This window comes from Daldinia loculata (genome assembly GCF_022478755.1).
Source record: "Daldinia loculata strain CBS 113971 unplaced genomic scaffold F4817scaffold_98, whole genome shotgun sequence".
Taxonomy (NCBI): Eukaryota; Fungi; Ascomycota; class Sordariomycetes; order Xylariales; family Hypoxylaceae; genus Daldinia; species Daldinia loculata.
In genome coordinates, this window is record NW_026054952.1 from 7525 (window position 1) to 24493 (window position 16969).

A 16969-nucleotide genomic window follows, 5' to 3' on the forward strand; every position below is an offset into this window, starting at 1 on the left:
TAATATAATAATATTGGTAATTTTTATTTAATTTATAAAAATCTTTTATTTAATTTATATTAATATAATAAAGTTAATAATTTTTATTTAATTTATAATAAATTTTTATTAAATTTATATTAATATAATAAAATTAATAGTTTTTATTTAATATATAATTATTTTTTATTAAATTTAACTTTATTATATTAAAATATTTATTTTTTATATAAAATTTAAATAATTTTTATTAAAATTAGAATAATTACAAGAATATTTATTACTTTATTAAAATTATGGTAATTATTATATATATCTTTAATAAAGATTATATTTTAATATATTTTATATATATGTTTTTATAAATTTAAAAGATTATATATTTATAGTTAATTTTATATAGTTTTTTAATTTATTATAAAATATTTATATTTAATATAAAATTATTAAATATATTTTAATAAAATATTATAGTTTATAAATATATAAAAGATTTTTAATATTTAATAAATATTAATAAATATAATAATAATATTATAAAAATATTTTATAATATTTATTTTTATATAGTTTAAAACGTAAAGATATTATTATTTAATAAATTATTTAAAATAATAAAAGAAATAATTTATTAATATTTTATAAAAAAAAAAAATAGAAAAAAAACTTTACTATATTATTAAATTATAATATAATTTAATATAAAATAAATATTTTATTAAAAAATGGTTAAATTATTATATAATATAATTTATATTAAATATAAAAATAAAATTAGTATAATTAAAATAATAAATATAAATAAAAATAATTATAAATTTTATATTAAAAAGAAAAAACTTTAGAATTTTTACCTATTATATCTTTATTTTAATATTTTGCCATTTTTAAAAGATAAAATAATTTTACTAAAATAATAATATATTTATTTATTAAAAAAATATAATATAAACATTTTATTTAAACTTTTTATATTATATTAATAGTTTTAAATAAAAGTAAATTAATAAATATTATAATAATAATTAAAGTTATTTTTTAACTTTTTTAAAATTAATATATTAATTTTAATTTATAAAAATCTTATATTTATTTTTACCATTTTAATTATTTATTATATTATATTTTTATATAAAATTAATATATTACGTTTTTAAATCTTAACAATTTTATGGTATTATTTTAAAAAATTTCTTTTTTATATTTATTATTTTTAAATAAAGTAAATATAATATTATTTTAATATTTTTATAATATTTAACTTTTATATTATAACGTTTTAAATTATAAGATATTTTTTGATTTATATATATTATTTATTAAATATTATATATTATTACTATTTTTTATATTTATTTTATATATTAAAAATTTAAATATTTTTTTACCGATTAATATATTTAATATTTACATTTTTTATTTATATTTTATCTACATTTTAATTTTTATTTTTATTTATTTATATATTAATTATTTACTTTTTAAATTTTAATTTTATAAATTTATTTTTTCGTTATATAATTTATTAAAGTTATAAAAATATTAAATATTATAAATTTATATTTTAATTTAATTTAATATATTTTTTATAAAAACGTTTTAAATAATAATTAATTTTTATAATTTTATAAATGTTTTATCGTAGCAACTTTTTTACATATTGTGCATTTTTTAAAAATATTATAAGCCGCGTTAATAAAGGCTAAAAAAAATAAAAAAAAATAAAAAAAAAAAAAAAGATTTAATTTAATAATAAATAAATATGAATATTTTAATGCGTTTATTATATACGGAAATATTAAGTTATAATTATTAAAAAAAATACGTAAAATATTTATTAAATTTATAAATAATAATAAATATAAAAGATTTATTTAATAAATATATAATATAATTATGTTAATTAACTTTTATTTTAAAAATGTTATTATTAATTACGTAAATTTTATTAATATAAAATAAATAATTATAAATTTTAATAAATAAAAAAAAAAAAATGTTAAATTTAAATATTTATAAAAAAAGGTTTAAAAATTAAATTTTATAAATAAAGAAAAAATAATTATAAAATCCAAGGTTATAGTAAAGCTTAAAGTTACGGTAAAATTTAAAATTATAATAAAATTTAAAATTATAATAAAGTTTAAAATTACGGTAAAGTTTAAAACCATAGTAAAACTTAAAGTTATAATAAAATTTAAAAGTATAAAACGTTTAAATTTAAAGAAGATTTATATAGGTTATCCGGTAAAAAAAGTAAAATTTAATTTAAATGTTTATAAAATTAATATTAATAATTTTAACGTTAATAAAATTAATATTAATAAAATTAATAATAATAATTTTAATATTAATAAAATTAATATTAATAATTTTAACATTAATAAAATTAACGCTAATAAAATTAATAATAATAATTTTAATATTAATAAAATTAATAATAATAATTTTAAAAATAATAAAATTAATAATATTAATAAAATTAACGTTAATAAAATTAATAATAATAATTTTAATATTAATAATTTTAATATTAATAATTTTAATATTGGTAATTTTAACGTTAATAATTTTAATTTTAATAATTTTAACGTTAATAATTTTAATATTAGTAAAATTAATATTAATAAAATTAATAATAATAATTTTAATATTAATAAAATTAATAATAATAATTTTAAAAGTAATAAAATTAATAACGTTAATAAAATTAATATTAATAAAATCGATAATAATAATTTTAATATTAATAATTTTAACGTTAATAATTTTAATATTAATAAAATTAATATTAATAAAATTAATATTATTAAAATTAACATTTATAAAATTAATATTAATAAAAATAATAATAATAAAATTAATATTATTAAAATTAATGTTTATAAAATTAACATTAATAAAAATAATAATAATAAAATTAATATTATTAAAATTAACGTTTATAAAATTAATATTAATAAAATTAATACTAGTAAAATTAAAGGTAATAATAATAAAAAAAAAAAAAAATTAATATTAATAATAATAAATTTTTTAATATTAAAATAAATTTTATTAATAAAAAAAATATTATTTTACGTAAAATTAATAATTTTAATATTTAAAATAATATTATTAATTTTGGCGTAAATAAAATTAATATTATAATAAAGTATTATAGTAAAAATAATAATGGTAGTAATATTTTTGGTTTAAAAATTATAAAAGATTAAAATAAACTAGATTAATATTGGTTTTATAAAAGTTTAAATAAAAATAATATAAATATTTAAAATAAAAATATATTAATTTTTTTTTTTTTTTTATAATTTATATTAAATATTTATATAATATTAAAATATACCATAAAATATATTTTACTTTTTATTTTAAATAATTTAAAAATTAAATTTTTATATTTAATTTTTAATTTTATAAAAATATAAAATTATTTTTAATAAATATTTGTTTTAATTATTAAATTTTATAGAAATATATTATTATATATTTTTTTTAACTATTAAAATTTTATTAATATTTAAATTATATTATTTATAATATTTATTTTATTTTAATTATTTAATTTTATAAAATATAATATAATTAATTTTAAATATTTAACATTAATGGTAAAATTAAATATAATAAAAGGTTTATTAATTTAATAATTTTTTTAATATTTAAAATATTTAATATTATATAAAATTTTTGTAATAAAATAAATTTATAAAAAAATATTTTATACTTTACCATTTTTTTAAAACTTTTTTAATTTATTAATTTATTTTTATTAATAATATTTTACCTTTAATATTATTATATAATTTTATAATTAAAATATAATATAATATTATAATATAATTAACATTATTATTTTTACGTTTTATATTTTTTATTATTTTATATATTAATAAAATTAAATGTTATATTTATTATCTATTTTATATAATAATAATTATATAAATTATAAAATATATTATAAAATTATATAAGATTTTTTTTTTTAATTAAAATATAAAATATATAATTATAAAAATTAAAAAATCTTATAATAATAAAATTTAACTTTTTATATTATTTTTAATAATTTTATTATTAGTTTTATTATTATAATATTATTAATAAATATTTACCGTAAAAATAAGTTTTTTTTATAACTTTAAAATTTTTTAAATATATTTTATAAAATATTACATTTTTTTACAATAAAATAAAAATATACCATTACATTTTTATTATATAAATATATTTACAAATATAATTAAACTTTTAATTAAATAATTAAATTTTAATAATTAATTTTATTAATATAAAATATATTTAAACTTATAAAATTTTAAAATAAACTTTACTTTAATATTTAATTATATTTATTTAAGTAAATTAATTAAATATATTTTTAAATTTTTTATTAAATATATATATATTAATAATAAATTATATTAATAAAAAGTATAAATAAATTAAATTTTTATTTTTACAAAATATTATATACTTTTTAATTATTATTATTTAAAAATAATAAAGATATATTATTATAATATATTTAAATTAATATTATTAATAATAAAAAGTAATTTTTATAAATAAAATTTTGCAATTTATAAGCAACCTTTTAAATACATATTATAATTTATTAAAAATAAAATAATATATTTTTATTAATATATTTAAAAAACGTTACCGCATTATCCAACTTTAATAAAGTAAAGTTATTCTGTTCTAAAACCTCCCCCACCCGGGTAGGTACCTAATATATGTCATAACTATATATATGTATGAACAATTATAACGTCCCAGGGTTAAGCACACGCCAATCTGGGAAAACTCCCTGCTTCTCTGGGAATGGGCCGATATGTGGCTTGACAATGTCAAATAAGACCTTGTAAGCATCTCCGCTCATATGTAATCCATCTGGCAAAAGTTGCTCCAAGGCACCTCTTTTACCTCCAGGATATCCCAAGGGAGACCCGCCCGCGTCGAAATCCGCCGTTAGGGAGGTAGCTTTATCCAGGATGGCTTTCTGGAGGTCGATAAGCACCACCCCAGGAATTTCTACCGCCACCTTTCTAGCCGTCTCAGAATAAGCAGCGCTAACGGCCGCTTGCCGCGTTGCCTGCGGATGTCCGAGTGCCAGGTCAAGCTCGGTAATTCGGATTTCATCAATAGGAGGGGGCGTAACAAGCAGGATCTTAGGGCCGTGGGCTTTAATGTATTCGTGAGTGATTATCTTAGTCAAGTTCTCTTTATATTGATCGATTGGGACGCCCTGAGTGTTGGTCGGAATATCGATGCACGCATCATTCGCACCTAGCAAGACTAGCTGTAATATACAATCATCAGACCCTGCGGGCATAAATATGCTAGGCGCACAACAAACGAGAACTCGGACAGACAAGCGAATATCATTTTACTTACAAGGTACTCTATTCTCGGATTTGAGGGTGACGGCGGCAAGAATATCTGCGGAAGCAATTGCAAGGCATTCTTGGTATTGTAGCCGGAGAATCCTCTGTTGATCACGTCTAGGTGTCGCATACACTCTATGAACGATTCAGAAATAAGCACGATAAGCTTGTCTGAGAATGTGTTGACATACGACTTTGTAGAGCACCTTGGAACGAGAAGCCACCTTGAACTTCGCTAGCGCCTTGGAAGAGCGAATCCCCAAAAAGGACTACTTGATTATATGGTTTCTATCACGAACATTAGATTCCGAAGTATGAACTTGATAGCAAGAAAGGGAGAGTATGTCGTGACACTCACAGCCATGGTCTCAACTGAGTACTTGGAAGAATGTAAGTTGCTCAGTACTAGTAGCGAGGTTGAGATTGAAACTAGCCACACCCACAAACTGCCTAGGTACCGGACAAACTCAAGCTAAAATAGTGGACAGAGGGATGAGGGGAGAGTTGGTCGGCTACCCGTAACGCATGCATAGGTAGGTAGGTAAGTAGGTACGGCCCGATCACTGCGGGAGTATTTCTACCGAAGGCGTTGGAACTGGAACGCACCCGCCAATCAGGGGTTAAGAATAATGATATCTTCTCGATTTCCGCCGTATAATATATCCCTTTGGCCCCGTAACTCTTTAACCTTGAAGAGTTTACATTTCTTCTGATGCCAACATGCTTTGCGTCCAGGTTTCGTTAATGCCCAACACTATCAATGTTTCACTGTGGTTCCATTTTCAATATATTCACCAGGGGCTTTTCATGAAGCTCGCTCCTTTCGTTGACATGTGAAGGTTATAGTATCGAGTTTAGATTCGATTCTCGTCAACATATTGTTACTTAATAATACCAATCCGTTTGCCTACATGATATTTACGGGTCTAACTAAGCTACATCATCTCGTCGTATTAAAATAAGTTAGACGAAACTTCCGAAAGAAGATCGTAGCATGGAAAGCAATGGTAAAGACAATAATATAGATAACAGCTAATAAAAAGACTGCCGCTTCTATTAGGTACTTGATAGGGAGTGATGACAACGTACATTATCTCGACGCAAGATTACAGCACTGAAAAAATATAGCCTAAACCCTCATACATAATGACGTTACCAAACTTGTCATTAGAAGGAAGCGAAAGCCACCTACATCTCTTCGGCAGGGAAGTACATATAGTTTTTCTATAGGATAGGTACATAGGTACATGGTCTTGTAAGTTGTTGGCGCTTAATTCGGAAATTGTAAGACATTAGATGTTGGTAAAAGTGGGACTCCTATTATCTATATTATTTGATTCGCCAGACCTCTTATCGGCGAACGCCTCTGCTTAGGAAACTTTACTCCCCGCTAAAATTTTGGGAGAAAAGTTCAATTGCAAATCACGAAAAGGTCTCCCGGCAGATAATTGAACGCGCGCCTGTTAGCCACGGAAACTCCCAAATCTCGAGGCCAGGATTTTCTGATGGAAATAAGTGCGCTGCCAGTACGAACACCAAGATGACGACAGCATTGGCTGCGCAACTCGCGCAGATCGCTGCGAATTCGAAGTCGACACTTGATATCAAGGCGCAAAAAGCTGCACATTCGAAGTCGTTGATATTCGAGCCGCGAGTTGCCGCGTCACAAAATTTCCAGACCTTATATAGTATCTGCTACCAAGGATATGAAGAGCTATGTCAACTAGACTCTCGATTTGTGCCCTTTGGCGCTACTATATTCAGCGAGCAAAGCCAAAATGAGGACCGGACTCAGATGACTGCCGCCGAGAATGCAGAGCTTGACAAGAAGATAGACTCCTTTCTTCACCTAGCTGGCGCGCGGATAAGGCTCATGCCAACTATCAAGGCCATAGAATGGCTTATTAGGAGGTTCAGGTAGGCGTGCAAAATATGTACTACTAAATCCGAGTTTTAACATTGCGATAGGATTCACGAATATAACACGGCTATGCTCATTTCGACATTTCTACCGTACCATACTATCCCGGCCTTTGTGACTCTCCTATCTATCCTCCCTAGTACGATACCCCAGGTGTACAAGTTCTTAGACCCCTACGTTCGATCCTTGACCCAGCCGCCAAGATCTGTTCTCGTTCATCAAGCTACACACCATCCCGACTTCCTTGCTGCGCTTTCGGCATACACCCTAGATGCATGCAGGGCTCAACAACACTACCCTGCTCTGATATCATTCTGGGGCGGTATTATGACCGAAGCAGTGAATGGCATGCTAGACAGGATGCGATCCGGTCGCCGCAGTATCCAACGAAGCAACGATCAGACTCTCTTACACCAGATTGGCCCAACTCTTGGTGACGCGTTAGTAATGCACAAGGTCCCTAGTCTGCAAATAGCCTGCTATATGGTGATCTCGGTTTTCGTGGCGAAGGGTGACCTCGACGATGCTGCTATCAGTGCCTTGATGGACCAGCTCGTTGCTGGATGGACTACCGAGTCTCTCCGTCCTGGTCTTGTCTGTCTCTCAATCCTTGCCCAGTACCGTTCTGCAAAGCAAATGTCAGGAAAAGTAACAAGGGCGCTGCTTAAAATCCCGAATCTGTCTGGCCTCCTTACTGAGATTGGCAGAGAACACAGCATTGGGAAATTAGCAAATGGACTCTGTCTAGCTTTGGTTGAGAGGGCTCACAAGAAAGGTGACATAAAGGGTCTATCAGTGGTCGAGTCACTACTCTTGAGCTCCACTCTTAACGATCAACAGAGAGCAGTCGTTTTCAAGAGTCTATTATTAGCAGCTCATAAAGTCGAGGACAGCATTGATGCGCAAGGAGAGGTGCGAAAGGCTCTCGCATCCATAATCATCAAGCTCTCTCAATTAGAGACGGACTCCGGGAAGATCTTCATTAAAGCGATCAATGAGACCGAAATCGACGTGGATGCGCTAGAATTGAGACTTGGTACTAATCTTCAAGCGAGACGACTTGCGATCGAGCCTCAACAAGATGTTGCAATGGTGGATAACGAATTACAAACACCCGCGCCCGTCGAAGACTTCAAATCTGCCCTTCAGCGGGTTAGCAACTTATCGGTCTCATCATCGGATTCGTGTCTACGAGCTAATACTTCTGATGTTTTCACTGATTTGTGTTCTGTTTTCCTTTCCGGTCTTACAGAGCCAGATAACCTCAAAGCTTTCGAGGAATTGGCACCTATACAGCATAAATTAGCAAACGAAACTCCCTTTTTCTTCACGTTCCTTATGAGAATCTGGTGCGGGCCATATCCCGTCTTAGCTCGTGTCGCAGCTCTGGATATGGCAAAACTACGCCTAAAGAGCAGCGATTGCAGTAGCATAGATTTCCAGGCTCTCTTGCCATATACCCTGGCGGGATTAAATGACCCATCGAAAAGGGTGCGACGCGCTGCCGCAGACCTGGTCACCGTGCTAGAACCCCTATTCCAGGAGCTAGTTAAATCTGAGAACTACACACGCTGGGCTAACAACCATCTATATGATAATGCTGACGCATCGGTTTGGACGACAGTAGACGTCTGTCACAAACTACTACGGAATGTCATTGCCCCTAGCCTTGAGGAATGCGTATTAAGTGCCGATTACGTTATCGAGGTTCTGCAGAGCGTATTAAATAGTAGCTCGAAAACTCCGACTGATGAAAATAAGGATAAGAAGAGCCACCTTTCTCATGGAACGCGACGTTCTGTGCTAACTTTTCTCGCTTCCCACACGATTCACACGCCACTAATGACTCTCAAGATCCGCCTTCTCGCGTCTCTAAACCAGGTTAAGGGCGTATCGGGCACTACCCGTACCCAATTACTCTTACCACTACTCAAATGGTGGTCTTCCTTGTCTTCCGAAGATGCTACGCGTATCTGCTCTCGAGACGGGATCGAAGAGTCATCTTTTGATCAAAGCTGTGTCGAAATTGTACTTCCAAACGATAAAGATGGCTTAGAGTTCTTGTTAGATGTTGTGGGGTCTCAGCAACTGCTAACTAGGCTAAACCTCCTCCGCGTTATTTTCTCGCGCATTCAGAATTCATGGCCCTCTATGAAAACGGAAGCGAGGCATATGGTTGCCAAACGTATGCTTGAGTTGTCACAGAACGACCTGTCTAGTGATAGTGGTGTAGTCTCCAGTGAAGCTGCCAATCTTCTAAGGAATGTCGAACTCACGACCGATATCCTCCTGTTCTTCTTAGAGTCTTTGCAGCCAGCAGCGAAGATGGCTACCGAACCCCCATCGGGCAAGCGGAGGAGAACCAGTTCCTCGGAAACCCATCGGGGACTTGGTACGCAACCAACCCCAGAGTTGAGCGCGGTGCTCAGGCAAGTGACCTTTGTGTTACAGCTTGTCGAGGGGTCTGAGCCTGAAAAGCACCCGGAACTACTCAATGCTCTTTTCAACGCCCTTTCGGAACTGCAACATTTCAGAGTACTTGTCGGTTCAGAACTAGGGTATCTTCAGAATCTGATTCTTCGGAGTTTATTGGCTATGGTCCCTGCGTACAAGCACGACAAGTCGTTGAAGATCGATAGCACGGGTGGACACGGTGATCTGCTTGTCAATTGCATTCAGAAATCGTCGAGCCCATCGGTGCAAAATACTGCACTCCTACTTGTCGCACGCTTAGCAAACGTCGCTCCAGACTTGGTACTTAATAGTGTGATGCCGATCTTCACACATATGGGAGGCTCGGTACTCCGCCAGAGCGATGATTACTCTGCTCATGTGATCAACCAGACAGTCAAGGAGGTCGTGCCACCACTTATCCAATCACTCCGTAAAGGAAAGATCAGCCCGCTGGCAGGAGCCTCTGAGCTTTTGCTCAGTTTTGCGACCGCATATGAACATATACCATCTCATCGAAGACTTGGGCTATTCGTGTCCCTTGTAGAGACGCTCGGTGCTGAAGAATTCTTATTTGCGCTCTTGGCCATGCTTACGAACATGTATGGCACTACCGATCAGGTGTTATCATTTGCTACCGAAGTCTTCAACTACTTCCCAGTCGAAGTCCAGCTCCAGTCTTTGATAAAACTACTCAATCTTATTGGGGACATATTCCAGCCGAGACCTAATCTCTCTGCCGTCCTTCTTGGTGCGAGTGAACAAGGCGACCGAGATCCCCTCAAAATCGGATTTCGTCAGCTGGGTCTTGTTCCACATATTTTATCTAGCAGGAAGCTTACCACGCAAATCGCCAAGCTCACTGAACGGGATGACATGGAGGCTTCTAAAGTCCGCGAGCTCTATTCAACTCTGTTGGAAAACCTCTTAGTTCTGGCGGACTCGTTAAAGCAGCAGAAGAACCTGTATAACCGCTGCGGTGAGGCACTTTCGAAGCTTCTAAACCTCCTTTCCATCGGAGAATTTATCAAAGCCGTCGAAACACTTCTGGATCGGCCCGATACTGTCTTACGCCGGAAAGTCCTCCGGGCTGTCGAAGTCCGAATCGACGAGGAGAACCAAGGGGATGCTAACTCCAGGGCGGCTTTGCTCGCATTCCTACCTCACCTAACAGCCATCATCAGAGTATCTGATGATATGGCTTATAAGCACATAGCCGTAGGCTGTGTAGACAAGATCTCAGAGAAGTACGGAAAGAAGGACCCGGAAGCCGTTACTGCAGCTGCCTCAACAATTGCCAGCGAGCAATGTTTAGGTCAAGATGATGAGAAACTCCGTGTCATGGCTTTGCTCTGCTTGGCTTCCCTAGTCGATGTTCTTCAGGATGGCATTGTACCTGTCCTACCATCTGCCATCCCGAAAGCTCTCTCGTATATAACAGAAAGCATCAAAACCGAGGTACCAGGAGACGCACTCCACAATGCTAGCTACGCATTCATAGCAGCATTAGCACAGCATCTCCCCTATATGCTCTCTGGCGCTTACCTAGGGCAACTTTTGGCGGTTTCTAGCAAATCCGCTAGTGCTAACCTGGGTAATGAAGCTAATGATGCTAGGCTTCAATGTTTGCGATTACTTGCTAAACAGGTTGATGCTAAGATACTTTTTTCCGCCCTGGAACAAAATTGGGCCACCACGAAGGATTCTGGTTCCGCTGTAAGTTGATACATCACATCAGATCGTCGTTGTCGTAAAGCTAACAGTAATGATAGGCTACACGAGAATATATTAACATCCTCGGAGTTGCAATTGACAAGCATTCAAAGGCAGATATCTCCAAGAATGCTGGTTCCCTTTCAGGTATATTCTTCAGTGCCTTCGACCTACGTAGATTAGAACTGTCCAAGACCGAGGTTAGCGAGGATTTCTTGCGACAAATGCCTCGCATCGAAGAAGCCACCAACGATGTTGCGCTGAAGATGATATACAAACTCAACGATGCAGCCTTCCGGCCCATCTTCTCACAGCTGATGGACTGGGCTGTTTCACTACCAAAGAAGGATACTACAGGCAGAAGCCTCCGTCTGTTGAGTGTCTACGGGTTCCTTTTGTCCTTCTTCGGCAGCCTGAAATCTATCGTTACCAGCTACGCATCCTATATCATTGACAGCGCCGTCGATGTTCTCCGTACCGCAAGTCTGAAGAAAGCAGAGGAACGTGATTTATGGAAGAGAGTGCTACACACCCTCGCCAAATCTTTCGAGCATGATCAGGATGACTTTTGGCAAGCCCCAGCACACTTTAACGCAATAGCGCCTACTCTAGCCACTCAGTTCGCCCATGCTTCTTCTATCAACTTAGTGGAAGACCTTATCCCGGCCATTGTCGAACTTGCTGCCGCCGCCGATTCCCAGGAACATCAAAAGGAGCTGAATGGTGCTCTACTAAAACACTTACGCTCAGAGCAGACGTCGATTCGGCTCGCAGCCGTCAAATGCGAACAGGCTCTCACAAATAGGTTGGGCGAGGAGTGGCTATCTATGTTACCGGAGATGCTCCCTTACATTAGCGAGCTACAAGATGACGATGACGATGATGTGGAGCGTGAGACGCATCGCTGGATCGTGGGCATCGAAGGGGTTCTAGGAGAGAGTTTGGATGCTATGTTACAGTAAAAGGTGTAAATCATACTTGAATAAAACTAGTTGTGGCAATATTGTCTGTCTCTGTACTGTGACAAGGGTATAGAAGAAATTCAAGGAGTCTACAATAAGAACCTTAGGTACTTATCTTTGCCTCCAAGAAAAGCCTACTGTGCCAACGCAAGTCCAACACACCTAATAGGAAGAACTTCACTCCTAGTCTTGATAATCACTATAAAATTATGTTGATACGACTAGTAGCTAAGAACCTCGAGGGCTTTCTACGGGGATGCTAAGTCATCCATTCAGTGTTGTTCAATTTGGAATTACATGGAAATTCACGAAGAGCAGAAGATTTACTAATAGAGATTTCGTATTACGAAAGTGCAAAGGTACAAATGAGCAGGGGGTATCCGTGGCATGGCCTGCCTTTCCTAACCTGCTAGCAACAAAGTTCCTTCCGGTCCATCCTGTTTTTTCCTTACACCTGAAAAGAGAAAAATCCCTAAAGGGGGAAAAAGCAGCGTATCAGATCGAATCATCAGACCATGTTAGTCGTGATGAGAAGAATCGAACAAAGGAAAAAGAAAAAAGAAATCAGAATCCTGTTGTACTGTTCCTCCTCAAGTTGGATATGCCGTTCCATGCCTATGTGACAAAGTTGTCATTTGTATCTGTGTGTTGGAGTTGATGGGGTTAGAAAAGCCCCTGTGGCATATGCGAAGGCCCACTAGACATTGGAGTGTAGTGTGCGTCGTGTAGCATCTTGTGAACATAGGATTGTATCAGCCAAAAATTGTTAATGTGCCGCTCGTCCTTAGATTGACAGGGCAATGGCCACCACAGTAGACAGCATCACAATGCAGGTCACTGTGTCATAGTTGCTGTCCTGGTCCCGGTGTCGCAGGTTGGAGCGTGCCTTTGAGTTAGCACCACTGGTCTCAATAGCGGAAGAGGTGGGACGGGGGTGACTAGTGCTGCCTGAAATGGTGAAGTTCAAAGGAACAACTCCGTCTGGGGAGGCAGGGCCAAGAGGGATGTTCTCGGGCACCGAGGTGTTAGAGTTGGAGGTGCCATTGCCTGTACCGTTGACTTCGAAGGGGTGGAATGTGACGATCGCAGATGCAGATGCAGTGGGATAAGACTGAGTGCTGATATCCATCACGGAGTGCGGGTGCAGACTGTAGGTGGTGATCATAGTGCTGATCAGAGTGCTCACAACGAAGTCGGAATCATCAGTGGTGGAGGAAGAAACCTTAGGGGCCACAGTGACATGGGGGACAGAAGTGGTATTGCTTGAGGCAACAGACGACGAGTGGGTAGCAGATACAGTCGAGTTGGGACTAGCAGTCACGAGAACAGTGTGAGTGCAAGGAGTGGAACTGGAAGAAGTGCTAACGGCCTCAACACCATATGTGCTAGTAGTGTTCCAACCAATCGAGATGGTCTGGGTAGTGTTCAGAGAAATAGTCGAGGTTGATGTAGAAGTCATCGTCGACGTCATCGAAGTCACGTCCTGAGAGCTCTCGTAGGTGTAAGGGACAACAGGAGGCACGACATAAGAAGTGCTGCTCTCAGTGGCACTAACCACGGTGCTGGTAGAGGTGGTACTGGTAGGGACGGTGCTAGTAGAGACAGTGTCGGTGGAGGCAGAGTTCGCATACACAGTCGAGAAGATGACAACGGTTGTGGTCTCAGTTTCCTTTGCACCGCAAGTTCCAGCCGACGAGGTAGGAATGCCGGTCAGAGAACCAGTCTGGACGGAAGTAGACTCCTGGGACAAATGAATAGTAATGGTGCCAAGGGCAGTCTCTGAAACACTGGTAGTCTTCTCAAGAGTGATGATAGGAGTCACGGTCTCGGTCTCAGTGCTAGTGTATACCTCAGAAGAGCTTGAGGGTAACTGAGAGACCGGGGTAGCCACAGCCTGGGTGCTCGACTCGAGTGCTCCCGAGGTGCTTGCGGACATGGCATCGGTACTGTAGGAGGTATGTTAGCTTTAATCCTAATAGAGGAGGGAACAATGTTACATACCCGGCAGTTGTAGTCACAGTAGAAGACATATCCTTAGAAACAGACGAAGTCTTCGAGGCGTCCAGGGTGCAGTTGTCAGAAGTCCAGGTCTCAGTGACCGTTTGGTAAACGGTAGGACGGGTGCTGGTAGTGTTATGAACACTAGTCGAGATGTCCGAGTGAGAACAAGAGGAGGAACTAGAGGATGAACCAGAGATGTTCATGGCAGCTGTGGCTCCGGTGGTCAAGACTGGGATGGGAGTAACGGTCACAGTGACATCGGAAACCGAGGCAGCAGTGAATGATCCAGTACCAACGCCAGTGCCTGCATACTGAGACGAAGACGTGCTATTACCAAAGTACCAGCTGGTAGGTCGACCAGTGATCTCGGACAGGGTCGTCTTGGCAGGATAAGAGTGCTTAGACGGAGAGCCTGTATAGGTGACTGTGGCATTGGGGATACCGCTGGACATACTAACAGTTGCAGTTGCCGAAAGAGTAGTGCTGTTCACAAGCTGGGTGACATTTGCGCCAACTGAAGAGGAAACAGTGGTAGATGCCTCAACGGTAACAGGGACAATGACGTGAGAGTGGGACAGAGTGGTGAGGTAATCGGTCACGGTGGCGTTCATGTCACCAGGGGTAGACATGAAGGGAGTCACGGTGAGGCCGGGGTACTCTCCGTAGCCAGTGACCTCTCGGCGATACTTCTCAGGCTGGGGGGTGTTCTTGTGACGACCGTTGACAAACAAGTCGGCTAAGAAATAGTTAGCCACGAACAAGCATTGCACGATGACTATGTCTCGTCTATGCACATACCAATGATCAATCCAATGCCGAGGATCACAATTGTAACCGAAAGGCCGCGGCATACTCGAACCAAAAGTTTCATACGGTCTAGTCAACGTCAGTTAGTTATATCATAATAATAAGGCAGACCGAGTGACAGTCTTAAGAACATTCAGCACTTACTGTTGCGAGGATAGGCAGCCTCGGAATCCTGAGCCTTGTAGTCCATGTCGGCGAAGCAGACAGTCTGCTGATAACCCTGAGGTAGAGTTGCCTGCTGGAGCTGGGGGTCGATAGGCTGTCGAGGCTCGGGAGGAGAGATGGAATAAATCCAGCCGAGATACTTGCGCCAAGTCTTGGTAGTAGTACCAAGAGAACCAGGCTGCTCCTGGAGGGCCACACCGGGCGCGACGTTCTGTTCCTTCTCGGAAATCATCTCGACGCTGTCAAGTCCTGTAGTTGGAATAGTTAGTGAATGGTCTTGATGTTGATTGAGACTGATGATGTATATAAATATAAAAGAACAACATTATTGCATGATGTTAAAGAGAAAGTAATAGGGGTAGAAGTATGCGGGTAATGGGAATGTTAGTAAGGGGTGTGTTGTGGGTGGACAAACAATATGTTATACAGTGGTATATGGTATACCATTAGGGAGACAAGATACTAGACCACGCGACCGGGGATAGAAGAAAGAAAAGAAAAGACTTACCGGTCTTTTGAACAGTGTTTGAGGTTTGGGATACTGATAGGTATCTATCGGAGGAACGAAATCCACAAAAGGGATGACTAGTTCTGATATGAGTAAGTGTTATAGGAGAGGGGCGAAAGGAAGGTCGATGTGAAGTAAGGATCGATGGTTTGGGAAAAAAACAAGGGTTTGGGTTGGGAGAGGTTGGTGTAAAGAAACTTTATGAACCTGAAAAGAAAAAGAGGGCGACGCGTTAAGAATTGGGTTGCATATAGATGCGAAGGCGGGGGAGGTAGAGTGCGGTGAGAGTGAGGGTGTATGTACGGCAGAAACGCAAGCAGTAGTTGGAGGTGGAATGAACAAGAGAGGTAAGTTAACAATAGAAAGATTTACTTACAATATTGAGGAAGAATACTGGTGTATCCTTTAATCCGGATGTTAACAAACCTGGGAAAGATAAACGAGTGATTGATTTGTTGATGGTGGACGGTCAAGGATGGGATGGTTAAAGAAAGGTAGACTCGTCTGAGTTAAATGAGTGTGGGATGTAAAAGGAAGAATCTACGTTCACAAGTAGAATTAGGAAAGCCGACTTGATTAAATATTGTTGTGCGGGATGGCAGACTGATTCTTGTTGGCGTCGGCGTGGTCCGTGAACCTGCTTTCTTCTTGTTTGGAATAACTGAGATTGGGTACATGAGGTGTAAGTACTTGGTTACTAGGCACACCACATTAATTAGACCAATAGAAGGCTTTCATTAGTGGTAGTTAGTCGGTTTTTATTTTTATTATTATTATTATTACCCCGTTTCTATCTGACCTTCCCCTAATCACTCCGGCAAAATCACCTGAGTGGTTGATTTTCAGACGAAGGGCAAACTTGCACAATCAACCTACTTACACAGGAAAGAACGCTAGGCACTGCACCTGGGGTATTAAGTGGCCAGCTGTAGCTTGACGATAATGGATATCTAGCCTAGTAACCGTAGCATCTGACCGTTGCCAGCCCCGGAAAGACCAGAAATGGCTAATATAGCAATATTACGGGACTTGTCACTGGGCTACAAATTGTTCAGAGTACTAGATCAAGTAT

General features: G+C 35.9%; 2 protein-coding genes across 2 annotated transcripts; one reads left to right on the forward strand and one right to left on the reverse strand.

The window, feature by feature from the left end:
• Positions 1 to 4593: 4593 nt before the first annotated feature.
• F4817DRAFT_353705 (SGNH hydrolase) lies at positions 4594 to 6011 on the reverse strand. Its single transcript, XM_049305420.1, has 4 exons — positions 5728 to 6011; positions 5561 to 5657; positions 5380 to 5504; positions 4594 to 5284 (listed from the first exon to the last, which is right to left on the reverse strand). The coding sequence occupies exons 1-4, from the start codon at positions 5731 to 5733 to the stop codon at positions 4748 to 4750; spliced, it is 765 nt and encodes a 254-aa protein (XP_049153861.1). The 5' UTR covers positions 5734 to 6011; the 3' UTR covers positions 4594 to 4747.
• A 782-nt stretch (positions 6012 to 6793) lies between these two features.
• F4817DRAFT_353706 (uncharacterized protein) lies at positions 6794 to 12574 on the forward strand. Its single transcript, XM_049305421.1, has 3 exons — positions 6794 to 7286; positions 7338 to 11457; positions 11514 to 12574. Exons 1-3 carry the CDS (start codon positions 6910 to 6912, stop codon positions 12414 to 12416), a joined length of 5400 nt encoding a protein of 1799 aa, XP_049153862.1. The 5' UTR covers positions 6794 to 6909; the 3' UTR covers positions 12417 to 12574.
• The last annotated feature ends 4395 nt before the right edge of the window (positions 12575 to 16969 follow it).

What these genes read in the sequence shown, in the direction of transcription:
- F4817DRAFT_353705 (XM_049305420.1), bottom strand. An exon ending in CCAAGGTGCTCTACAAAGTC is followed by an intron (nt 5,505 to 5,560) that starts GTATGTCAACAC and finishes AATCGTTCATAG; the next exon opens with AGTGTATGCGACACCTAGAC. An exon ending in ATCCGAGAATAGAGTACCTT is followed by an intron (nt 5,285 to 5,379) that starts GTAAGTAAAATG and finishes TGTATATTACAG; the next exon opens with CTAGTCTTGCTAGGTGCGAA.
- F4817DRAFT_353706 (XM_049305421.1), top strand. Translation starts at nt 6,910, where the DNA reads ATGACGACAGCATTGGCTGCGCAACTCGCGCAGATCGCTGCGAATTCG. An exon ending in TGGCTTATTAGGAGGTTCAG is followed by an intron (nt 7,287 to 7,337) that starts GTAGGCGTGCAA and finishes ACATTGCGATAG; the next exon opens with GATTCACGAATATAACACGG. An exon ending in CGAAGGATTCTGGTTCCGCT is followed by an intron (nt 11,458 to 11,513) that starts GTAAGTTGATAC and finishes CAGTAATGATAG; the next exon opens with GCTACACGAGAATATATTAA.